Genomic DNA, 27,057 nt, shown 5'->3' with positions numbered 1-27,057 from the left:
GAAGGACTAAAAAGACTGTTTGCACGCTGACATCAGAAGCATCCACCAGGACCTGATGGTGCAAGTGCAGATCACTGTCATTAGATTGACGAGAAGGCAACAAACACATCACGCTGTTTTCGACACTGGAGAAGAACTGTTTCTCGGAACATGCAACAGTAGAGGTGTCAGTGGTGTCAGTGTCCTTGTCAACACAAAGTTGGCCATGAACATTGATTCATTTGAATGCCTAACAACCTGAATTGGAAGCTCATGTTCGAATAGATGTAGCTCATTGCTGGCAGTTTCTACCTTTGTCATCTACACACCAACATCCAACTACGATGAAGAATAAATTGAGAAGTTCTATATGGAGCTGGAGAAGTTGTATAAAGAAGATCACACCTTCTACAAAGTCAATGTCGTATTTTAATGCCAAGATAGGACCAAGAAGGTTGCCTGAAGAACTCCACATTGGGATCGGTGGCCTAGAATGGAACGAACAGGGTGAGAGACTGTCTGAGTCCGTCATGTCGACCAAGACCATCCATGGTAACTCGCAGTTCCAGAAGGCTGAATCTAAACGTAGGACATGGGAGTCGTCAGGTAGACAGTTCCACAACAAAATTGATCACATCTTATTCAATCAATGGCTTTGCCTGACCAATGTCTCTGTTGTCACAAAATTACAAACAGGATCAGACCACCTTTGTGCGAAATTCTACTTCATGGAGCGGGGAGAAAGGGCAGCAAAGTTTAAGAAGAGAACTCGCAGAACGACCACCAACTGGGAGCTCTTTGGCACTATTGCGGCAATATGAGAAGATGCCATCATTACCAACATCCATGAGGAATATGATTGACTGGTTCAGCATCTCCATGATTGTGCAAGGAATGCTGAGAGAGACTGAAAGCCACAAAAAAGACTCCTGTCTTCGGAAATTCTTGAGCTCATTTGCCAACATGGTTAGGAGCAAGCCTCAGGCAATCACAAGCTAACGTCTGAGCTTACAAAGTTGTGCAAAGAAGTGATCAAGGAAGACCTCACAGAGAGAAGAGCAGCAGTGTTGGCTGATGTGGTAGAAGTGGGACAAGTATTCGCAATGCCCACCTATTCTTCACCAAGTATAAGACCAAGATGACTGCCCTCTGATGTCCTGATGGATCTTATGACATCTTCCAGAAGGGCAATGGTGAAGGTTATCCACAACTTCTACTCGGATCTCTTCGATAGCCACCTGCCCACATACCAAATTCCACAGGATGGATATGTTGTTCCCAACGTTCTCCCTTCTGAAATCAGACACGCCATTTTGTTGGTAAAGAAGTGTACAGCACCCAGTCCAGAAAAGTTCAGACCCGAACACCTGAAGAATCTGCTGCCAGTACCTGTCAATACACTGGCTCTGCTCTTCACACACAATTTACCTGAGTGCAAGGTTCTGTACCAATGGAAAACCAGCAGGACTGTCCTGTTGTACAAGAAGGGAGACATCCATGACATCAGCAATTATTGCCCAATCTGCCTGTAGTCCATTGTCTACAAATTGTTCACTCGCATCAACCTGAATAGGACTGGCAGAACACTCAATGAAGACCAACCATGCGAGCAATCCAGGTTCCAAAAAGGATTCAGCACGATCGACCATATCCACATGGTGACCAAGCTCATTGAGGTTTTGTGAGAGTTCAAAGTGCTGCTGTCTAATGTTCATTGATTTAAAGAAGGCCTTTGATTCTGTTGAGACTGAGGTGGTCATTGAAGCCCTAGCCAAACAGGGCATTCAAACTCAGTACATCAGGATCCTCCATGAGCTGTATTATGGATTCACCACCAGGATCTCACCATTCTACAAGGAAGTGATCATCGACGTAAAGAGAGGGGTTTGGCAGGGGTTTGGCATATCACCAAAACTCTTCAGTGCCACCCTCGAGAACATCATCAGACAACTAAAATGGGAAGGAATGGGAGTGAAGAAAGATGGTTGGCAACTATACCACCTTTGCTTCGCTAATAATATTGTTCTAAAAACACCAAATACTGGCCAAGCGGCACAGATGCTGGCCAAATTCAATCATGAGTGTGGAACGGTTGGACTGCAGCTGAATCTCATGAAGACAATGTTCATGAGACATGGACTAATTCCTGACATTCCACTTTCTCTCAACGAAATGAATATCTCCAAATGCAGCAGTTATGTGTACCTAGGTCTCGAACTCAACATGACGAACAACCTGGCATCTGACCTGCACAAGAGGAAGAGAGATGCGTGAAATGCCTTCAAGAGCATCAAAGAAGTTGTTAAAAGGACAAACCTCCGGCTCCAGGCACATCTTTTCGACTCCACCACTCTTCCTGCATTAATATATGCCTCAGAGACCTGGGCCATACAAAAAACAGGATGAGAATGCTATTCAGGTATCCCAAAGAGGAATCAAAAGAGCTATGCTTGGAATATCACGTTTCACTCCAGTGAGAGAATGAATCCAGAGTACCGACCTCCAGATCAAGAATCTGGGACACTGTCTCATTTGCCAAGGTGTCTAAAATTAGATGGGCTAAATATGTAATGAGATTTGGAGACAACCACTGCACTAGAGCAGTTACCAACTGGATTCCACAGGATGTCAAAAGAATACTTGGCCGCCCACCTATGGGATGGTCAGACTTCTTTGTCGAGACCCTGAACTAACAGTTTGAGGCTCTTCGTGTTCCTGGGGTAAGCCGACGCCATTGGGCTACACTAGTATGTGACAGGATGAATGGAGACGTTACTGGCACCTTCTTGAGCAAATCGATGGACTACGGGATGAAAAGTAATCCAAGTGATAGCAAAGTTGCAGGCTGTAAAATCAATATGGAAAAATCTATGCTATTTCTATATATAATGAAATTGAAAAGAAATTTTAAAAAACAACTTCATTAACAATTGTGACTCAAGAAACCAAGGATCTTAGAATTGGCTTAACAGCAGGGGTACAAGACTTATAAAAAGAAATCACAAGTGAAAGAAATAAAGTACACAAGGAAATGAAGACTAATCTCCTATTCATGGATTGGAAGCATTATCAAAATGACAATCCTACCTAAAACACAACACAAATTCAATTCAGTCACAGTGGAAATCACAGGAACATTTTCACTGTAGGATAGCATTGGTTCATCCTTCCTCCTCTGTCCTTTCTCCCTTGCCGCAGGGAGCTTAGGTTTATTGGGTTACACCCATCCAAAAGCACTCCCATTAACTTCTCTGAGATCTGCTTCCCCTGTTAATCACTAATATCCCCAAATCAGACCCTGTGACTTGTAAGGTCAGATTCTTCTAAGGACTCTGGATTTTGTGTTTACAAGTGAAATATTAAATATGGTTTTCTCTTTCCCTTATGTCCTTTGCACAGTATACTTTACAGCAATGCCCTTTTAGTATAACTTGAGAGTTAATTGACTTTGAATAATATTTACTCCTGGGCATCTGTCATATTTACTTGACTAAAGCCACAGTTGCCCTTAGTTCCTAGCACACCAACAGGAGGGTCCGATGAAGGGACTTGGATGGACCCAGGGCAAGCTACAAGCTACCCTGGCATCGAAACGGGACAGGCCAAGAGTCATGAAACTTATAACAAGTTAAGAGAGAGTCATGAACAAATTCTGTCATGACCCAAAAAAGAAGTGACTGGACAAGACCCTGCTAGGGTTAGGAAGGACTAATCTGGCCCGAGGACTGTAGTCTGGGATCTATAGCGAGATGTTCTCAGGAGAGCCACCCTATAAGCTTAAAATATCTCCTACTGTGCCCATACAAATGATTAGAAAAACTACTGTAGCACTGTCCTCCCATTGTTCATTGATTTGCTCGAGCAGGCACCCGTAACGTCTCCATTGTGAGACTTGTTACTGTTTTTCGCATATCGAATACGCCATGGGTAGCTTGCCAGGCTCTGCTGTGCGGGCGAGATACTCTCAATAGCTTGCCGGGCTCTCCGAGAGGGATGGAGTAATCGAACCCGGGTCAGCCGCATGCAAGGCAAATGTCCTACCTGCTGTGCTATAGATTCAGTCCAGAAAGACTACTAAGAAGTAAATTTTAGATGACCATTTAAATGGTTATGAACTAAGGAAAGGAGAAATAAGCCCCCAGATGAAATTCCACCCATGAGTAGATCTCCTAGCAGGATGAGATCTTTGTCTTAGAAGAAGCTTCCCTGAAAGCATTTTACATATGTGGATTGTGCTATCTGACCTATGTGTAGCTGCTACCCCCAACCTTGGAGGTTGGACTCTTAACTAAGACTGTGAGATTGGGTGCAGGGAGACAAGTGCACGGGGAGAATGGAATAAATGGTGACTGATCACCAGCCACCTTGGCAGCCCTGTTCCCTCCTTCATGAGTCCATTGGCAGTGGCGGCCAGTCAGGGTGGGGAGGCAGCTCATGGCCCCCGAATGCATATGTTGAGTGCCATATGCTTTTGTGAACACACATTCATGAATACAGATCAAATATAGTTGAATTTTATATGTAGTAATTCTCCAAGAATTGCCAAAGCAATTCTAAGAAAGGAGAAGATGGGATTCTTCTCTTTCCCCCACTTAAAATTCCATGATAAAGCCACATTCATCAAGATAGTGTGGTAGCAGAATAAAAAAAAGACTCAGGACAATTAAATACAATTAATGGAGCGCTCAAAGAAAGATCCTAGATATATGGAAAGCAAAGGAGCAAGGAGTATGAAGTGGAACAAGGAAAGCCTACTCCAGAAATCTGTCAGGAAATCTGGACAGGCAAAAACAAAGCTCAGAATCTTTTCCATACCATTCACAAAAAATTTCAATATGAATTAAAGACCTTAATACCATACCTGAATCCATAAATTAAGAAAAACATTAAGAAAAACACAGTCAGAACCATTCTGACATTGAATCTAAAGGTGCTTTAAATGATTCAGTGCTACTGGCCATGGAAACAAAAATGAAGATAAATAAGACAACCTAATTAATGAGTTCCTGAAGCTTTTGTGCTGCAAAGGAATGATCATCAGAATAAAAATACCCCACAGACTGGGGAAAAAAATACCTGCACACTTCTCATCTTAAAAAGGATATTTAAGATATATAAAGCACAAGTAAAACTAAGTAAAAAAGAAACTCAACCCCATCAACAATGGAGAGAAGTGAACACAAGAATTTCCTCAAAAGAGATGACAGGTGACCAACAGGTATATATAACTAAAAAAAAAAAATTGACTTCACTGGTCATCAGAGAAGTGCAAATAAAAATAATAAGATATCACCACAAACCTGTGAGACTGGCACACAAACAATTAGTGTTGGCAAGGACTGGGGACAAAGAAAGGAACCTTCATTTACTTCTGGTGGGAATAACAACTATTTCAAAGTTTCTGAAAAACACATAGGCTCCCCGGTGCTGCCAGTGCCGCAGCTGGCCTGCTCTCTCTTCCAGGTGTGTGACCCCAGGCCGGTGCCTACACCCCAGCCCGCCACCCTGACAGATCTCTCCCAGCATCCCTCAGGATCTACAGTGTGGCAAGGGCCTGGTCTCCATGGTAGGGGCTGTGACCTCCGGGGCAGCGGCCACTAACACAGCCACAGTTAATTTCCCCTCTCCCAGCATTCTGGACTCACATCTCAGTCTCCATTACCTAATTCTATGGAGAACATCCTGGCTATCTCAGACACAACAGGCCAATAGTCCACTAGCCTATTTCAATTTCACCAAAATACCATTGAACACAAGAAACTGTACAAGCCCAATATAAAAGAACACAGCCACTGAAGCTTCTCTAGAGGCCTCACATAAGTCAGAGAGAAGCACCTGAGAAGAAGGTGGCATTCTGGAAGGGGAAAAGGTGACCACCATCGACCGAGCTCATCCAGAATCCTTTCTCACAGTGAGAGGGGAATACTGATAGTGAACTGGAGGATCCCACATCCATACTACCACAACAACATGAAGAAACAGCGCAAATCCCCACCATGAGGAGAGGATGAAGAAAAAAGTCCAAAAGCTTCAACAGGGGTTACCCACAAATATAATCTCTCTGATAAAGAATTCAGAGATGAAATGCTGACGATATTAAATGAACTCAAAAAAATATAGACACTTCTCAAAAAAACAAGAACTGAGATTCCATATGACCCAGATGTAATATATATAAAACATATACACATCTATATACCTATATTATATATTAGTATATAATTATTATATGATATAGATATAATATATTATTATATATTAATATAATATAGATACTATATATCTATACACATAAATTATATACACATATATGTGTGTATATATGTATATATGTATATAAATAGACTTCTTTTTAGTACTAAGAAAAGATGAAATCATGCAATTTATTGCTATTTGAATGGACCAGGACAGTACCACTGAGTGAAGTTAGGAGAGGAAGAGATGATGAATGATGTCTCATATGTGGCATATAAAGAAATATAGTAAGGAAATAAATACTGAAAAGCAACATAATCTGAAAACTGGTCTATAGAAGGAAGCTTACCACAGAGGGTTTGGAGAAGATTGGATGAGGGATTATATTGGAACAATTGTGGAGGGAAGCAGATACCAAGTAAGGTTATGGTGTTGAAACATTGTATGCATGAAACCATACGACTAACAATACCGAAAAACATGGTTTCTAAAATTTTAAAAAGAAATAAATGGGAGAGACACTGCAGAAGGAGGATACTTTTTGTGCATAAAGTCGACCTAGGCTCCATTTTCAGCTCCATATATGATACCCCAAGCCCCACCAGGAGTGATCCTCAAACTCAGAGACAAAGACTAAACCCTTAGCACTGCCAAGTTCTAAGGTCCAAAACCTAGAAAGAAAGAAAGAAACTGAGAAAGGAAGGAAAGAAGGAAGGAAGGAAGGAAGGAAGGAAGGAAGGAAGGAAGGAAGGAAGGAAGGAAGGAAGGAAGGAAGGAAGGAAGGAAGGAAGGAAGGAAGAAAGGAAAATCTACACTATCTTTAAGAAGGCTATAAAAGAATCTTTGAAAATTTAAAAACAAAATGCTTATGTAGTTAGTGTAAAAATCAAATACAGAGGACATGAGGAAATGGAAACATATGCCCTGCTCATGGTTAGGGAGAATCAACATTGTCAAAATGGCAATACTCGCCAAAGCATTATACAGATTCAACATGATCCCTATAAGGATACCCATGACATTCTTCAAAGAAATGGATCAAAAAATCCTGAAATTTATATGGAACAACAAACGCACATGGATCGCTAAAACAATTCTTGGGCAAAAGACGATGGGAGGCATCACCCTTCCCAACCTTAAAATTTACTACAAAGTGGTAACAATTAAAGCAGCATGGTACTGGAACAAAGGCAGAGCCGCAGACCAATGGAACAGGGTGGAATATCCCTACACACAACCCCAAATGTATGATCATCTAATCTTTGAAAAGGGAGCAAGATATGTTAAGTGGAGCAAGGAAAGCCTCTTTAACAAATGGTGCTGGCACAACTGGACAACCACATGCAAAAGAATGGGCTTAGACCTCGACCTGACACTATGCACAAAAGTCAGATCAAAATGGATTAAAGACCTCAACATCAGACCACAATCCATAAGGTACATTGAAGACAAGGTTGGCAAAACCCTCCACGATATCGAAGATAAAAGAATCTTCAAGATGACACGGAACTAAGCAATCTAGTAGAAACAGAGATCAATAAATGGGACTACATTAAACTAAAAAGCTTCTGCACCGCAAAAGATACAGTGACCAGAATACAAAGACAATCTACAGAATGGGAAGGGATATTCATTCAATACCCATTAGATAACGGGTTGATATCAAGGGTATACAAGGCACTGGTTGAACTCTACAAGAAGAAAACATCCAACCCCATCAGAAAATGGGGTGAAGAAATGAACAGAAACTTTCCCAAGGAAGAGATATGAATGGCCAACAGGCACATGAAAAAGTGCTCTACATCACTAATCATCAGGGAGATGAAGATCAAAACAACCATGAGATACCACCTCACATCAGAGACTGGCACACATCCAGAAGAACAAAAGCAACTGTTGTTGGAGAGGATGTGGGGAGAAAGGGACCCTCCTACACTGCTGGTGGGAATGCCGACTTGTTCAGCCCTTTCGGAAAACAATATAGACGCTTCTCAAAAAATTAGAAATTGAGCTTCCATTTGATCCAGCAATACCACTTCTGGGAATATACCCCAGAGAAGCAAAAAAAGCAGAGTCGAAATGACATCTGCACTTATATGTTCATCGCAGCACTGTTTACAATAGCCAGAATCTGGAAAAAACCCAAGTGCCCGAGAACAGATGATTGGTTAAAGAAACTCTAGTATATCTATACAATGGAATACTATAAAGCTGTTAGAAAAGATGAAGTCATGAACTTTGCATATAAGTGGATAAGCATGGAAAGTATCATGCTAAGTGAAATGAGTCCGAAAGAGACAGACAGAAAGATTGCTCTCATCTGTGGAATATAAAATAAGAGTAGGAGACTAATATCTAAGAAGAGTAGAAATAAGTACCAGGAGGTTGGCTCCATGGCTTGGAAGCTGGTCCCACATGCTGGGGAAAAAGGCAGCTCAGATAGAGAAGGGAACACCAAGTAAAATGTGGTTGGAGATACCATGCGGGAAGGGAGATGCGTGCTGAAAATAGACTAGAATCTGAACACAATGGCCACTCAATACCCCTATTGCAAACCACAACACCCAATTGGAGAGAGAGATCAAAAGGGAATACCCTGCCACAGAGGCAGGGTGGGGTGGGGGGAGATGGGATTGGGAGGTGGGAGGGATACTGGGTTTATTGGTGGTGGAGAATGGGCACTGGTGGAGTGATGGGTTTGCGAACATTGTATGAGGGAAATACAAGCTCGAAAATGTGTAAATCTGTATCTGTACCCTCATGGTGACTCACTAATTAAAGAATTAAAAAATAAAAAAAATAAAGATAAAGCATTAAAAAAAAAAGATTCCGGTCCTGCACTCTTTCATACAAATAAGAAAGTTATGTTTGGAAGGCCCTTTTAAAGTTTCTTTTGGGAGGCAGCATCATAATCTCTTATAAAGTGCAGTTATGTTCCTTGAACACATCTCACACCTAATAAAGACTACCTTGGTGATGCTAAACCATAGGATCAAAATTTTGAATATATAATTAAAAATTCCTTTATCTACAAAGTATTGTTTCTTGTGTTGTATTACATATCTCACCAAGTTCTATTGTGGCCCCAGAAATTTAGTTCAGAGTTTCACAAAAAATAATCCCTAAGTCAATTCTTACCTGAAGGCTTCATTTATCCAATTGGCAAAGAAATATTTTTATTAGAAAGTGACCACTGTGATTCATTTACATATTGCCTATTTTGGTGAAGCAAGATGATTTTTATTGAGTGAAATTTCCTTAGGAAGATATTAAGGGAGATAAAGAGAGAAATACATGTTCAGGGGACAAAACAGTCTTCACCAGAGTGTGAAATGTAAAGAGATATAGAGACAAAAAAGAGAGATATGTCTTCAAGGAAGAACACAGGCTTGGAGAGCAAGCCTACATACTGGCTTTTGTTGAATAATGGGACAGAGGTCAGAGAAGCTCAATGCTAACTATATTTACTGTTTTGCTTTATGGACAATGTTTGCTCTTTTCTGATGCAGATTGAATCCAAAGATAGAGGTTGCCTCATTCTCCTTATATTAAAATAAGAATACCTAATGTTACCCGTCTAATAAAATGCTAACTACTTGTGCAATTAAAACCACTGGAACCAGTGCATGAAAAAAAATACAATGATTTAACAAAAATGTTTACAATTATGAGTTCATTAAATTAAAAAAAATCTTGGTGTCTACCTGCTCCCTTTTTTAGTATGAAAGTAGATTCTTTTAAAAAAGAAAGCAGTTTGTTGTCATGAATATTTAATACAGCATATTATATTTATAAATACAATTAATTTAAAGAGAAGTTGAAACCAGAGAGGAAGAAATAATCATTTTAGATGTCGATTTTTATCAAGAAAAAGCACTATGCTATTTTATTCACTCAGGATCTCTGTTTCATGTAAAATATCTGTTAAAATGTCTTAAAATTTTCTAGCACAGTAGCATTGTTGTCACATTGTTCATCGATTTGCTCAAGCAAGCACCAGTAACGCCTCCATTGTGAGACTTGTTGTTACAGTTTTTGGCATATCAAATATATCACAGTTAGCTTTCCAGGCTCTGCCGTGCAGATGGGATACTCTTGGTAGCTTGCTGGGCTCTATGAGAAGAATGGGGGAATCAAACCCGGGTTGGTTGGATGCAAGGCAAATCCCCAACCCAATGTGCTATAGCTCCAGTCTAAAGTAGATTAAATACAAATGGTTATTTAATTTTATGATTAAAAATTGCATTTGTTAATATGCATGCATTATGTAAACACTTCTAAAATAGTATACGGTAAAAACATACATACTAACTAAAAAAAACATAGTATATGGTATTCCACTAAACACTACAAATCACATAATACTTCCATGCCAGGGACTCTAATTGACTTAGGGAATAAAACATAATCATTACATTAATGCAAAATAGTGCAAGGGTGATTTATGATATCATGTTCTATCACTATCACTATCATCCTGTTGATCATCGATTTGCTCGAGCAGGCCCAGTAATGTCTCCATTTCGTCCTAGCCCTGAGATTTTAGCAGCCTCTCTTTATTCGTCCTTCTCAATGGTGCTGCATTAAAGGCTCTTTCAGGGTCAGGAGGATGAGACCCATCATTGTTACTGTATTTGGCATATGAGTACACCATGTGGAGCTTGCCAGGCTCTCCCGTGTGGGCAGGAAGCTTTTGGTAGCTTGCCAGGTTCTCTGAGAGGGAGAACTATCTTCCGATTACACAGCGCCGGGAGCAATTTGTGGGTGTGACTGGAAAATGGGGGATCTAGCTACTGGAAAATGGGGGATCTGAGTGGAAGAGGCCCAGTCCCAAGCTGAGTAGGCCTGGAGATCTCAGCCCCGGGTCCCACACATCTGGCTTCCTTGGCCGGTTCCTTCATGTATGACGCTTGTCCAAGCATGTGGAGAGTGGCCTTGAACATGGCTGTGGCTGGGTTCTGGAGATCTTCGGCTCCCAGGCTCTGCTTGGGGCGGGGAGGGAGACTCAACCCACCCCTCCGAGGGGCCCAAGTGAAGACAGTCAGGCATGGGGTCAAGAGACTCTGCATTGCTCTCTTTCGGGAGCTTGGTTTTATAGTCTCTGGATATCTAGTACAGACTTCAAGGCCCAGATTTCAAGCCTGATCGAAATCTCATGTTCTATATAGCTTAAATGGCTAAAGGTCAGTTTGTTAAAACCCTAAGAGTGAAATGCCATTCACTTGGACAGCAGGACAAGTCTCCGATCAGTGTTTTGTAGATGCAGACACTCAGTAGAACTATAGAAAAAGTAAAACCAGGCTCAAAGTGGAGAAGAAGGCTTGATAGTAAAGAGAAATGAATGTCATACTAACAGGTGCCTGTACCTTTTCTTATGGACAGATACATGACTGAGGGGCTGGGGTGACAGGACAGTGGGTAGGGGCGTGCGCTTTGCACGAAGCTGACCTGGGTTTGATCTCCGGTCCCATTTGTGGTTCCATGGGCCCCACCAAGAGTGATTGCTAAGTGCAGAGTTGGGAGTATCAACAAGGAGGAACAGCTCACTTAAAGTGTGGCCCAAACCCCCAAATAACAATAACATTAAAGATGCATCATTGAGGAACAGACTTTATTGGTTTTTTGGTGGCACACCTGAAGGTGCTCAGGGCTTATTCCTGGCTCAACACTCAGGAATACTCCTGACAGAACTCAGAGGACCATAAGGGATGCTGGGACGAAAACCAATCAGCCACATGCAAAACAAATGCCCTATCTGCTTAGGTCCAAGGAACAGATATTATTTTATTTTTTAAAAGATTTTATTATTGAATCACTGTGAAATCTTTACAAGGCTGTTCATAATTTGATTTCAGTCATACAGAGGTCCAACAGCCATCCATCCACCAGCGGTATACATTTCCCAGCACCAGTTTCCTCAGGTTTCCTCCCATCGCCTCCCCACCCCCACTTTTACCTTCTCCCTCCCTCCCTCCCTCCCTCCCTCCCTCCAACCCCCCCTCCCGCCCCCTCTTTCACTATGGTTATATCATCTTACACCATAGAGACTGGCATGCATCCAAAAGAATAAAAGCAACCAGTGCTGGTGCAGATGTGGGGAGAAAAGGACTTTCCTTCATTTTTGGTGGGAATGCCAACTGATCCAGCCTTTCTAGAAAACAATATGGACACTCCTCAAAAAGTTAGAAATTGAGCTCCCATTTGACCCAGAAATACCACTTCTGGGAATATACACTAGGAGCCCAGAGTAGAAACTCACATCTGCACCCCTATCACCCAATATATACACAAAAACATATACACATATATTGTAGAAGACATATTTATGGCCAGGGAAAACAGGATCTAGGAGGACTTGTCAATGGTTAGAACTAACCACAAGTATGTATGGGGTAGAGGGTAGGTGAGATAGAGAAGGGACCAGATGACAATAATAACTGGGAATGATCATGCTGGATAAGAAGTGAGTGTTGAAAGTGTAACAGATTTTTAAGTCCAACTAAATAATACTTGTTTCATATACCAGAAATAAAATATAATGATTACCCAGAAAATAGAACATAATTTCTTCAAACTCTAAACTCTGGGACATCAAAATATGATGAAATTTAGAAGCTTTGTCATATAATTTATTCACAAATAAGAAAACACAGAAAGAATACAAGGGGCTGGGGCCAGAGAGACAGCACAGTGGGTGGAGTGTTTGTCTTGCACGTGGCCGACCTGGGTTTGCTCCCTGGAGAACCACCATGAGTATTTTCTGTGCATATCCAGGTTAGAAACCCTTGAGCACCACCAGGTGTGACTCGAAAGCAAAAACAAAACAAAACAAGAATACAAATGTGCTGATCCATAAAAGCCAGTAGACAAAATGTCTTCTCCCCTCTGGACAGCATGTCTGGGGAAGACTGGAGAGTGCCTGGCAGGCCGACAAAGTTGCTCGCTCTGACATCCAGGTCCCCATCTCCTGCTCATCCACTGCAAGCAATCTCTACACAGCCAGTCCTACTCAGCTATAACTTCCTTACACAACTTACAAAGTTCAAATATTTAAATTGCAAAGCACTGTTGTATAGAGCAACAAGTCATAATTGGGAAAAATTCAAGTGTGCAAATCTTATTCCTGTAGTATATGGGGTATATGTACTATATGTGCCAAATACACAGTGTTCCAATCTTATCATATAATACTAAAAGGAGAGGCAAGAATCTACAGGGCATGAATAAGATTGGAGCTGCCAGCAGGTGCCATCCTGGAATTTCTTAAAAACCTGCTTGATCTTGCTACAGTGGTGCTAGTCTGCAACTGAATCTCACTCTCCACAGTATGGATGTCCTTGGATCTCACTCCCCAGAGGACAAAGCCCGAAGGAAAGTGCCAACCACCCCAGCAAACAGACCAGCGACTGGAGGGCTGAAAGAGGAACTATCCACACTTTCCAGGAGTCTAAGATAAACGCGCCCAAGTCCTCAGTATCCACATGGCTGCTAAGGAGCAAGGCTGCACCTGCCCTGCAGCAGACCCAAGTACAGAGTTAGCCTGAGGGCAACTCTGGGTCACAGCTATCACCTAGACGCCTTGGGCTTGAGATACAAATACCACAACACTTGCTATATTATATTAAACTCTTGGCTGCTGCCTAGATCCACTTAAACACAGGTTTCAACAGCCTGATCCCTGAGTTTCATGAAGCACCAGATGCACTGGGGAGACAAATAGTACTTAAGTTCACCAATGGGCCAATCTTTTTTCTTTTCTTTTTGGGTCATACTTGGCGATGCACAAGGGTTACTCCTGGCTCTTCACCCAGGAATTACTACTGGTGGTGCTCAGGGGACCATATGGGATGCTGGGATTCGAACCTGGGTCGGCCACGTGCAAGGCAAACGCCCTACCCGCTGTGCTATCGCTCCAGTCCCCCAATGGGCCAATCTTAAAAAAAAAATTCTTCAGAGACTTCCATAAAAGGAAAAGAAATTCCAACCTGAAGTTATTAAGATACTGAAAAATATAAAAGGTGGGAGAAAATAAAAATAATAACGGGAAATATTTATTTTCAAGTTTACTAATTTCCTTCATTCATTTGTATTCTATTAAGCTTAGGGAATATTAAATCATTGTATTTTTTCAGTTTCAAAGTTCAGAATTTATTTTTTATTTATTACTATCATACTTATCATATTGTTAAACATAGTATATGGAATGCTTAGTAATTTTTTACATTAATTGAACATTTGGCTCAGATTAGTGTCAGTTTACATGAATTTTCTTTTTGAACTCTTTGGACAAACAGTTGCAAAATCTGTCTCCTGCATAACAACTCACATTTCTGCTCAATTCTTTTATACTTTGGGATGCTTTACTCTGACTGGTGTGTGTGTGTGTGTGTGTAATTTAATGTTAAATATGGTTATTTAGGCAAAGTTTATATGAGAATTTTATAGTCTTTTCACTACCCTGCTACTATAGCTCTCTAGATGCTAAAGCATTACCTTAAATTTTCAGTTGCTCTATGTCTCCCAAACTATCTTTTTTCTTTCAAAGGTGATGATTTCAACTTTTCAACAGGTTTAACCACTCTAGATGCTGAACATAGGTCTATAACTGTAAAATAAAAAGCTTTCTTCTCTGTCTTCACTTCTAAAATCTGGTTGCATTTCTGTATATGATAAATACCTTTAGATAGTTGTAGTTTTTGTTTTGTGCTTATATTATGTATAAACAGGTAACAGCTGTTACCTAGAAGAGTCCTAATGAAGTAAGAACTTATTTCACCGCAGGGTTGGCACTCTCAATTAATATCCCTCAAAATAAAACCACTATCTAAGTCTGACTCCTTATTCCCTCCCGTAATCAAACTTGTTTCATTCTCCCATTTGCTCATAATTTATCAACCACACTGACATTTCATAAGCATTCCAAATTAGCTCTTCCTTAGGATATTTTCTGCTTTAACAGCATAATATGTCTAATATAACTCTTCCCTTACATGATTACCCATTTTAATCAAAATATTTTTATTTTCTAACTAGGGATTGCAGTGCTCAACAGTGATGCTTGGCCCAGTGGTTCATGCCCGAAAGCCCAGTTCTGCAAAGCAGTGGGAGGTAGAGGGGTTCCCACTCAGTGCCATGGGTCAAGCTCAAGGCTTCACATATCCTGGGTATGTTTTCTACCTAACAAGAATCTAAAAAATCATTTTAAATTTTTGTTTTTTAAAAAATAATAAAAAGTTTGCTCAAAATATTTATATTTAAAATATTTCACAAGGGGCTGCAGTGATAGTACACTGGGTAGAGAACTTGCCTTGCATCCAACGAGACCTGGTTTGCCCCTTCCCTGACCTCACCAAACACCAAACACACCACATGGTCCCCCAAGCACCACCAGGAGAGAGAGATCCCTGAGTGCAGAGCCAGGAGTCAGCCCTCAGCACCGTCAGGTTGGCCCCACAACCTCCACAAAACAATATGAATAAAACAAATCTACAGTTCTAAACAAGATTTGCATTTTTAAAAAATGCTTGGAATTAGGTACAGTATTAGACACTGCTGACTCCCAATTTCAGCTTTAACTTGTACACTTCAGGTTAGTTTACATATGAACCTGAAAACTTAGGTAATCTGAATTTAACACATCTAAAATATCTCAATTATCAACCAGAAACCTTAAACAACTCTTACTCCCCAATCTGTCCACAAAGGAAATATCACCACTTTTCACTTAAGTCCCAAGTGAAATGGTGGGTGAGTCTAGTCATCTTCGTTTCCTTTTTCCTTTATATCCCATATTCAAACCATCGATGACTTCAAACAACTTTATCCGCAAGACAGCCTAAACAGCCTTCTGTCACCTCTACCACTGCCAGGCCTTCCCTCCACCTCTGAGGCTGCACTCTCACTTTCGACCTCCCACCATCTCCATGTGCATAGCATGCACAGCATAGCATGTGCATGTCCATGCACAGCACACATCTCCCTTTCATTCTCACTCTATAAGTTCCACAAAGGCAAGCAAGGTCTTCACAGTTCCACAGTACATGAACGCCCCAGCCAGCACTGTGTTGGAAGATGGCAGACAGACAAGTATCTGTTGAAATGACTGAACAGGATTTTTTTTTCCTTTTTTTTTTTAATTTTTTTTATTGAGTCACTGTGTGGAAAGTTACAAAGTTTTCAGGTTTAAGTCTCAGTTATACAATTCTCGAACACCCATCCCTTCACCAGTGCACATATTCCACCACCAAGAATCACAGTATAGCTCCACCCTGCACCCCCACACCTCTAGCCCCCCCACGCCCCTAGCCCCCCACCCTTAGCCCCCCCCTGCACCTGTGTAACTAATAAATTTCACTTTACTTTCACTTTGATTGCATTCAATATTTCAACAAAACTCACTATTATTGTTTGGAGAGTCTCTCCCCTAAAGTCGGACCTACTGAAAAGGAAGCATTAGATAATTTGTTTTCCATTGCTGAGAATGAAGAGGTATGAGGTCAAGTGACCACACTTAGCAGCCTCACGGTTTTGGGTTTCTGTATTTTAGTATTTTAGTAACTAAGTCCAGAGAGATATCTGCCAGAAGTTGCATCATTGCCAACTTGTACTTCTCAGTAACATTATATTCCACATATGAGTGCAATCTTTCTATGTCTGTCTCTTTCTTTCTGACTCATTTCACTCAACATGATACTTTCCATGTTTATCCATTTATATGCAAATTTCATGACTTCATGTTTTCTGACAGCTACATTGTATTCCATTGTGTAGATGTACCAGAGTTTCTTTAATCAGTCATCTGTTTTGGGGCACTCTGTTTTTTTCCAGATTCTGGCTACTGTAAACAGTGCTGCAATAAACATAGAAATACAGATGCCATCTCTACTAGAGATGGCGCAATGTTAGACGTTTGCCACAAGTTGGAGGGTGAGGGCAGTTAGGACAGAGAAGGACCATTATAACAATGATAGTTGGCAATGATAACTCTGGACAAGAACTGGGTACTGAAACTTTTAGAACCTATACTACGAACCATAATGCAGAGGAGAGAGAGAGAGGGAAAGAGAGAGAAGAGGGAGATAAGAGAGAAAGAGAGAAGAAAAGTGCCTGCCATAGAGGCAGACTCGGCAGACTGGGGCTGGGTGGGGGGACTGAGGACACTGGTCACTGGTGCTGGGAAATGTGCACTGGTAAAGGAATGGGTGTTGGAACATTATAAGACTGAAACCCAACCAAACTGTGTATCTGTGTATCTAACAGTGATTCAATAAAAAATAAAATAATTTTTGTCTTAGTGATCTTATGCTTTTCCCCCATAGAAAAAGTTCTCTGGATGGTCACATCAAAATAAACTTGCTTTAGTACATTAAAGAGTCAAATCTCATATCTACATGTATTAATTTTAAAAAGGAAGGTTTATAATAACACATATGTTAATAAACACATATGTTAATACTCAGCAATAAGATTAACAGATTCAAAAGCTGTTATAAACTGCACTGTAATATGATAAGAATTGGTCTAATCTCTTTCTTCTTGTAAGTAACAGTATTATCTCCTTACTCCTTTTATACTTCCTCTATAAGATAGCCCCCCTAGATTTAAATCATTTCAAACTTTTTATCGAAATGAAATTATGTTTTTCTGTTTAGTATGATTCACACCCAGTTTCCTTTTATAATAAATATGCTTTCATCTTTTCATAAATTCAATAATAAAACTAATATGTGAATAACTGGAGCGATAGCACAGCGGGCAGGGCATTTGCCTTGCACACCGCCCACCAGGGTTCGATGCCTCCATCCCTCTTGGAGAGCCCGGCAAGCTACTGAGGGTATTCCACTCCGCACCTGTGGCATATTCTATATGCCAAAAACAGGAACAAGTCTCACAATGGAGACGTTACTGGTGCCCACTGGAACAAATCAATGAACAATGGGAGGACAGGCTACAGACAGTGTTTCCATTTCAGCATGGAAATGGCTTTGCCTACGGTCAGATTCTAGTTAACTCCTTGAATCAGAGTCTGATTTAGAAATCCTTCAAAAGCAAGGAAGTGTCAAGATATTAAAGAAGCTCAATAACAAAAATAATAAATCAACATAACAGAAGAGTCCTAGTTCCTGTTTGTGTGGTCCCTGCGGGCCGCCTCCCGTACCTGGCCAGCGGGCTGTCGGAGTGTCCAGGAAGCCCCCCACCCCGCCCCCTACCTGGCCGGTGGGCTCTCGGGGGCGTCCGGGAACCCCATCTGCTCCAGCCGGCAGCGCCGGTAGCGCTCATAGTGGCGCGCGTGTGTCTGCTCGCGCAGGTCCTCCATGTTCGTGCAGATGAGCATCTCCCGCAGCTTGACGAAGTCGCAGTGGTTCTCATTCTCCACTGCCGGGAGAGCAAGGGGGTGGCGAGGCCACATTCAGACCACCGCCCACAGACCCACCGGCCACTGGCAGGTCTGCGGAACGACTAAGTTAGAACATATTTAAGACAATCAAACAGCAAAACGGCGTTGGATATACAGTTGCATGTCTGATGCACGCCAGTGACAAGGATGTTTCAACAAAATAAACCAAACACTGAGCTGGAGACAATGTTAATGAGCTAACCGGGATGGCTGCTTTCAATTTAGTGCTCAAAGACAAAAAAGAAAACGGGAGGAAATGCATTATTTTATATAATGACAGAATGAAGTTATTTCACTAATCTTTTCTTACCAGCTTATCCCCCAAACATTTTCCACTCACTCAAGTGCTTAGAGGAGGTAACATCATTTCAGTAAAACTTCAAAGTAACAAATTCTACACACCCAAGAAATACCATCTGTACTTACTATAAATAACTATTTTTTGTTATATAAATAACAATGCCACATTTATGATCCTGTGTAGACACCTCCCCAATTTAGTAACTTATAAGTAAAGTTACACATCTGTTTTTGATCATGTGTCATTAACTATAAAATCTAACAACTTGTAAAATTACTATTTAGAGAAAAGTGATAGCAGGAGTAAATTTATTTCAAATTAATTAACATTAGCAGACAACTGAACCAGTTGTTTGCTAATACCTTTCATGATTGGTTCCTGCACTCCCACGACACCAAAATTATCTTCCTATATTTTCCTGTCTTAATATAATCTATAATTTTAATTATAAAATACAATGCAAATGCCACACATATGGTTGTAACAGTTTACAAACATATTCAATCACTATGTCTAGCAGAAATGAGTGTTCAGTACAGATGCAGCCATGGGAAACCAACTTCGCAGTCTAGATCTTCAGATGGGCTAAATCTGCAGAGGCAGGACCATGAACACCCAGGCTGGCTGTGTTTCACTATAAAGCTAGGTAGCCCAGAACAGACTGGGAGTGGCTGCACACGAAACGGCTCCTCTGTGCCTTAAAGACTATAATCCTGGAGGTCTACTACCACTTTTGGCAGCGAGCGGCTTCTTACAGAAATGCATATAGACTGTGAACTGAGCTACAACCCCATGCCGCCCAGGAGGGGAAAGGTCTGTCTCTCTCGCCTTTATCTTTCTGCAGGGGCGGTGGCGGCGGCAGAGGCACCCACCTGGCGACCACCATCTTCTAGAGCCCACTACCCAGAGGTACAAACTTGCAGTAACGTGTGGCGTGCAGGAGATCTTGGGAAAGGGGGTGTTACCGGCGCGCCCTCTGCCCAGATGAGATCCGGAGCAGCTGCACATGAAACGGCTCCTCCTCTTCTAAAAGACCATGATCCTGGAGGGCTACTAACCACTTTTGGCACCCAGCGGCTTGTAACAGAAATGCATCTAGACTGTGAACTGAGTTACAACCCCATGCCGCCCTGGGAGGGGAAAGATATGTCTCTCTCAGTCTTTTCTTTTGGCAACTTCTGGCAGAAATCTCTCTGGACTTAATTACTAAAATATCAGAAATCCAAAGCTCATATATTCCTCATTCTCAGCAATGGAAAACAAATTATCAAATGATGCCTTTCAGCAGGTTTGATTGATGGGGGGGGCATTTCAAACAATAATTGTGATTTTTCTGTTGAAATATTGAATGTATTCAAAGTATAGAGAGAATCAAGTGAAGATCATTAGCCACTCAGGTCGGGGTGGGTGGGAGGGGGGTATACTGGGATTCTTGGTGGTGGAACATGTGCACTGGTGAAGGGATAAGGGTTTGATCATTATATGACTGAGACTTAAACCTGAAAGTTTTGTAACTTTTTTCATGGTGATTCAATAAAAAATAAAAATTAAAAAAATATAAAAAAATTAAAAATCCAGCTTAAAAAATATAAATCTAGATAAAAGCTACTGAAATCTCTCATTTTTCTGACTGGTTTGTTTTAGAAATAATTGACAATATTTTGATGAATAAAAATATACAATTTATGTGATGATTTAAAGGGCCCTAAAATTACCCAGTAACTGGTTTAAAATCACATTTAGACACGACTACTCATTCTCAACTTTTGTTCTAAGTACTCAAACAGTACTTCCCACCTTCTGAGTATTTTGTACATCCATGCAAGTAATGTAATGTATAAGCAATGAGCTAAGGTATAATGTAGAAAATGGAGAGATTTTAACAGACTTTATGGATTGGGCTAAAATAGAACATCTAGCAACCAATCATAATCCAAAATAAGCATAACCTTAAAGAATATATTAAATATGGAAATTTTGGAAATTTCCAAAATTACTAGGCAACATTCTATTTCAAACCTTCGTTTATTTCATTTACCTTGAACAACACCCCAAGGGTACTGGCGAGCTTTGACCATCTTATTTCCAATTTGTACTTCATCCATACTTCCTATAACAGCAAATGGTAGATGCCCCTGCAAAAGACCCCCATCAACCACATTTCACACCACTGTAATAATAATGGCTAAAACAGTTTTACAAATATAAGAGAACTTATCAAATAAATTTATTAAAATCAAATTATTTTCCATGTCCCAGGTTTTAAATCTGAAGTGAATATGTACTGTTAAACAAGTCATTTACAGGCCCTATGTCAAAAATTATTTGAGCATCTCTCATATGTGAGATACTATGCTTTAGTAATACGAGGTAAAGTATAGAGAAAGAAATTTACTGATATGTAGACTATAATGAGACAAGTTGAGCAAACTGACAATATAGAAACAAACCTTTACATCCTGACAGTGGAACTAAGTTATCAGCAGAGAATGGGGTGGCAAAGGAGGTAATAGTGGATGACTGCTAGCATTTTGGTGGCGGGCATAGTGTGGTAACATACATTTGAGAAGAATATCTGTCCTACTAAAACACAACCATTGTAAAACAATGTTGCCTCAAGTAAATAAAGAAAAATCCCTTTCAAGAGCCAGAGTCGTGGGGCAGCAGGTAGGACTCTTGCCTTGCATACATAGGAGTTGGACTCCCAGCGCCAGGGTTAGCCCAAGTGTGCCCAGGTGTGGCTCCAACCCAGAAAAACAAATTCTGCATCTGTAGTGTGAAGCTGTATACTCTGATTCCACACCCCCACATACATATAATCAGTTATTAATCTACTCATTAACCTACGACTGATCTACAGCTTTCCCTATTCGGATCATGTCATTTAAAGGGAACCATGTAAAATATGGATTTTTAAAGGTTTTTTTTCACTATAGCTTGTTTTATCCATTGGCAGTTATGAATAGCATGCTGATATATCTGTGTATAATATGTAGACATGAAATGAAAAATTCAAACATCTTTCTATGTCTGACTTCTTAAAACTCACCTTGTAACAAGTGTCATAAGAGACAGTGGAAATATATTAACAGCATTATACTTATCAGTTATTTGTTTAATGTGTAAAATAATATTTTTCTGGAAGCTTACATTCATTGAAGCATTGATTTTAGCAATAGTTTCATCATCTGTTGGGAACTGGTATATCTGAACACCATTGCTGACCAATTCACTCATGAGCTTGATCTTAAACTTCTGTAACTCAGTTTTAGAAATTGCATCTGCTTTGGCAATTACTGGTATAATGTTCACCTATTCAGAATAAAGAAAAACAAATAGTCATGATTGTTTGAATTGTGTGTTTGTTTTTTTTTAATATATAGGGTAATTATTTTAAGCATTGTACAAAATACAATGTATATATTCTGATGGAACATAGAAAAAAACTGTAAGACTATGTAAAAAATGCTACATATAATAGCCAAATAGACACAAATTGTTAAATATATAAATTAAAACTATGCTTTAAAAGTTACATAAATGGGTATCATTATAGATTTATTGGTATATATGAAAACAATCATTTAAAAGCATTTTAAAATGCTTTTATCAGATAGGATTAATTGCAAGAAAAATACTTTTTTTTCTGCTAGCAATTTTTATATTTATTTATTTATTTATTTATTTATTTTTTATTTAGCAAGTCACAGTGAGGGTACAGTTACAGATTCACTGTTTTTTTTTTTTAATCCTGGGACTTCTATACTCAAAATGACTCAGCCTCTGACAAATTTCTTTAAATAAATCAGGAGATATGCAATGCATTATATAGCTGTCTATTCAACTAAAGATGTACTTAGAACACAGATAAACCCATACATTTTTATGCTATTTATAAATACTTTTATGCTGCAATAGCAAATGTAAGTATTTCTATAAGGGACCACACAACCTGAAGCTTTACTACCTGACCTCTTTTACATAAAGTGCACAACCCGATTAATCACAACCTGATGAATCATCTTCATTCTTACCATAGACCACCACCCTATACAATCATTCTGACAGGTACTGGTCTTTCAATAACAGCTGTTTAAAAGCAGAGTTCCTATATTACTCATCTTTCATTTTAATTAAGATCAAGAATTTCATTTTATTCTCTCAATGTCTCCTAGAATTCTATCATTACACAAAAGAAAATTAAAGAGGCAAATCTAAATTACCAGGTTAATTCTCTTAGAATGCTTAATTTCCTAATAAGCTAAGTACTAAATAACTAGAATGATTGATTCCTTATAAAAAACTATTTAAAAAGTGAAGTTTTTCTTTTCCGTCTGCCTTACCTTCATTTCTTACCTCACTGAATCAATTTGCACACCCTATCAGAAACTCTACCAAGACGTAAAAGAGACAAAAGTTTTCAAACAGTTAAAGTTTTCATGACTCAAAGAAATAACTTTCTTTGTATTATATAAAGCTTTACCACTTTAAAAAGGAAACTTTTCAAGGTCATGAAGACAGTCTCTCTTATAAAATTAGTTCTTTAAGATTAATGTAAAGGATTAGGCAAACTGGATAAAAGGAGTCAACTATTTGGTGAAAGTCAAACACTATAGTATCAACAGAATTTAATATATTCAGATACTTACAATGTTGTTTAAGTCATATATTAAACATAATTTAATATACTCAGATGCTTATTTATAATGATGTATAAGTTATATACCTGAAACCTACAGGTTATAGAACCATACTGAAGTATCTCCCTCCAAATAGTGTCCCTGGTAAGATGAAGCAGAGGCAGAAACATATGCAAATCATGGGAATTAAAAAGAGAATAGTTCACGCTCTCAACCAAATGAGATTCGGAGCAGCCGCACAGGAAACTGAACTGAACTAAAATATCAGAAATCCAAAACCGCTCAGCCGCAATAGCTCATATACTCATCCTCAGCAATGGAAAACAAATTATCAAATGATACCTTTTCAGCAGGTTTGACTGTTGGGGGATAATTCTAAATAATAATAGTATTATGTTGAAATATTGAATGTATTCAAAGTATAGAGAGAATAAAGTGAAGATCATTAGCCACAGAGGTGGGGGGATGGGAAGGGGGGTATACCAGGGTTCTTGGTGGTGGAACATGTGCACTGGTGAAGGGATGGGGATCTGATCATTGAGTGACTGAGACCTGAACCTGAAAGTTTTGTAACGTTTTTCACAGTGATTCAATAAAAAAAAATTTAAAAATAAATAAAATAAAATAAAAAGAGAATAGTTCATTTCCAATAGAAACTTAGAAAAAAGAAATATTGGTGACCTAATAAAAGACTGATGTAGCCACATTAGTGAAAAACTTGAGGCTAACAAGTCATATTAGTTCAGGGTCCCATATAATTTTCAGAATTAAAGTGAAAAGTAAAAGCCTATTCTAGTCTAAAATTTATTTCTCCAATTTCATACTGGTTTATTGTATATATTTAGATGTACACATCTTACATATAGTCCAAAGAATGTGAAGACTTTTCTAATCATAGCATTCCCTGCTTATCTTCAAGAAATACATTCCAAGACATGTTCCAGTCCCCAGGGTGGAAAGCACAGGGAGTACTGAATGCCATATATACTGCTTTCCCCAGCCTCCTGCTGAAGTACATTCACACTCTCAGTTAAAATTAAAAGGGTTGGGGCTGGAGGGATAGCACAGCGGGTAGGGCTTGAATGAGGCTGACCTGTGTTCAATTACCAGCATCTCATATGGTCCCCTGACACCACCAGGGGTGATTCCTGAGTGCACAGCCAGGAGTAACCCCTGTGCATCCCCAGGTGTGACCCCCCAAAAATAAAACCAAAATGAAAAACCTAGAAGGGTTGTTAGCCAGGCAAGACATTGACCCTGGTGGTGTTGGGAGAACGTGAGGAAGGAATGTCTGTTGAAGGTCCTCCGAGTAAACAGAGGCTAAGCAACTGCACAAATACTTAACCAGAGTATCACTACCAGTAAGCTGGGAAAACACAACACAAAGGGAATGCTAAATATGATGTCTAATTACATAAAAAGGGAGGGAAAGCAATAGATACTTCTCATAATGGTAACTCATTATTTGTATAAGGTAACTTTCTCTATCAAGCAGGAGAATGATTGCTTTTCAAAATTAAAGGCAAGCTATCAATGTCATAATCTTCAACCTGCCTCTTAAGTATTCCGTCTAGACTTTATTTCAGAGGTAAGGAAACTGAGGTTCAGAGGACTGTGAAACTTGCCCAAGGGCACCTGTTAAAAGACAGTATTTAAAGACAGTATTTAAAACCTTCTTCCACTGACATGGAACTCTTCCTGTAAATGATATCATGTTGCTTCTAATAAAAACTTGAGGTCTTATTTTTATTCCCTTAAAATATTCATTTCCATATAACCAAGCAATAAAAACATATATACCTGGATGATTAAAATACCTGATTAAACGATTAAAACACCTAAAGCAGACTTCTATATATTTATTCAAACTTTTGCCAAAACCAGGGGATTATGCAAGTTGTCAGTCTGTTCTTCATACCTTTTTCTCTCTATAGAAAACAGTGTGGCCTCACCACTCATGTTTCATGAATCTAATGTCATTAAATTATTGACTAGGACAATGAAAGCTCCATTTCCCGCAGAGGCTATAGGAAAACACTACTGATTTGTTTTATAGTAAGATGGTGGTATTTAGACATACTTAAAAAAAATTTTTAAATTAAAAAAAATCTAAACTGAGTTAGTTTAATGTCTCCATTAGGAATTATAATTTTTATCATTATTATTTTTTAATAGTGAATCATCGTGAGGTACAGTTACAGAAACTTAAAGCAGATGTTTATATTGATATGTCCCAAATTGAAACATAATTTACTATATTATGAAATAGTACAGCTTGAGCTTTGCCAGTGAACTTCTCCTAATACTGCCAGAAATAAAACTAGTGTCAAATATTTATTTTAAAAAATAAATAGCTTGGGGCTGGAGCAATAGCACATTGGGTAGGGCGTTTGCCTTGCACATGGCCGACTCGGATTCGATTCCCAGCATCCCATATGGTCCCCCGAGCACCGCCAGGAGTAAATCCTGAGTGCATGAGTCAGGAGTAGCCCCTGTGCATCGCCGGGTGTGACCCAAAAAGCAAAAAAAAAAATTAAATTAAATCAAAATAAAAAATAAAAATAAATAAATAGCTATATTCTCAAAAGCAAGCTATTAAGAAAGATTAAAATTTATGTTTAATTTTATCTTTATATTTCACCTTCCAAATCGAGTTTCACAGGAAAAGAACGAGGATCTGAAGTTCACTAATTGCTTTTAAAATGTACATGCTTCTACACACACACACACACACACACACACACACACACACACACCACGTACAACACATTTTCAAAAAATATTAAAGGGTAATAAGTTGAATTTTCTAAACCACCTTGCTATCTAGGCACTTCATGGTTAAGAGATCCAGGGTCTTCAGAGAGTGGCCTGTAGGGGCGATGAAGTAGAGGCACACGTGGATACGAGAATCATGGTAGTTAAAGAGAGATCGCTTAATTCTCAGTTCTTCTTGGAGATAGGCTTCAAACTGAGCATCAATGTAGTCAACTATCGGCTGGTAGCTGAAGAAGAATTTAAATGTTTAATACAACATATTCATGCTACCTATAAAGTTTGCAATCCTTACTTCACCAACTATAAACAGTTCATATCTATGTTCAATAAACTTAATACCAAGACAACGTATAGACATGCACATACAAAGATAAAACCATCCTGGCAACAAGGGCTTGATTCCTTCTTGCATTCACATACAGGACCCCTCTCTGATCAAACAGACTGGTTTGAAAGCAATTAATTGCAGTCAGACTGGAGCATGGCATATTATGCATATATATCAAAAGGCGTTCCATGACTTTATGCTTCTTAAATTAAATTCAGAAGGCAGAAAAAGTTTTCTCCTTAGCATAGTAAGGAAGAAAGAATGCATCAAATGAAACTACCTCACTCATAGAGTAGGCATACAGAAAAGGCACATCACAGCACACGCTGGGAACCCTTGTTCAGATCACATCTGCCTGGCTACTGGTAGGAAGCTGTTTCAGATGATGCATTTCTAAAGATTCCAATCAAACCACAGTGCACATTTAGAAGACTGTGCTAAT

The 27,057-nt window shown here is 39.5% G+C and overlaps 1 protein-coding gene across 1 annotated transcript in view; it reads right to left on the bottom strand.

The window, feature by feature from the left end:
* SEPTIN10 (septin 10) overlaps nucleotides 1-27,057 on the bottom strand; it is a 104,216-nt gene that overhangs the window by 10,847 nt on the left and 66,312 nt on the right. The window contains exons 5-8 of the mRNA XM_055140046.1: nucleotides 26,328-26,514; nucleotides 22,023-22,184; nucleotides 20,911-21,007; nucleotides 18,384-18,549 (exon numbers count right to left, since the gene is read on the bottom strand). Of these exons, the coding sequence (XP_054996021.1) occupies nucleotides 18,384-18,549; nucleotides 20,911-21,007; nucleotides 22,023-22,184; nucleotides 26,328-26,514 (612 nt within the window). The remainder of the gene's footprint in view (nucleotides 1-18,383; nucleotides 18,550-20,910; nucleotides 21,008-22,022; nucleotides 22,185-26,327; nucleotides 26,515-27,057) is intronic.

Source organism: Sorex araneus, chromosome 1 (genome assembly GCF_027595985.1).
Source record: "Sorex araneus isolate mSorAra2 chromosome 1, mSorAra2.pri, whole genome shotgun sequence".
Taxonomy (NCBI): domain Eukaryota; kingdom Metazoa; phylum Chordata; class Mammalia; order Eulipotyphla; family Soricidae; genus Sorex; species Sorex araneus.
This window is presented reverse-complemented; position numbering and strand designations above follow the sequence as displayed.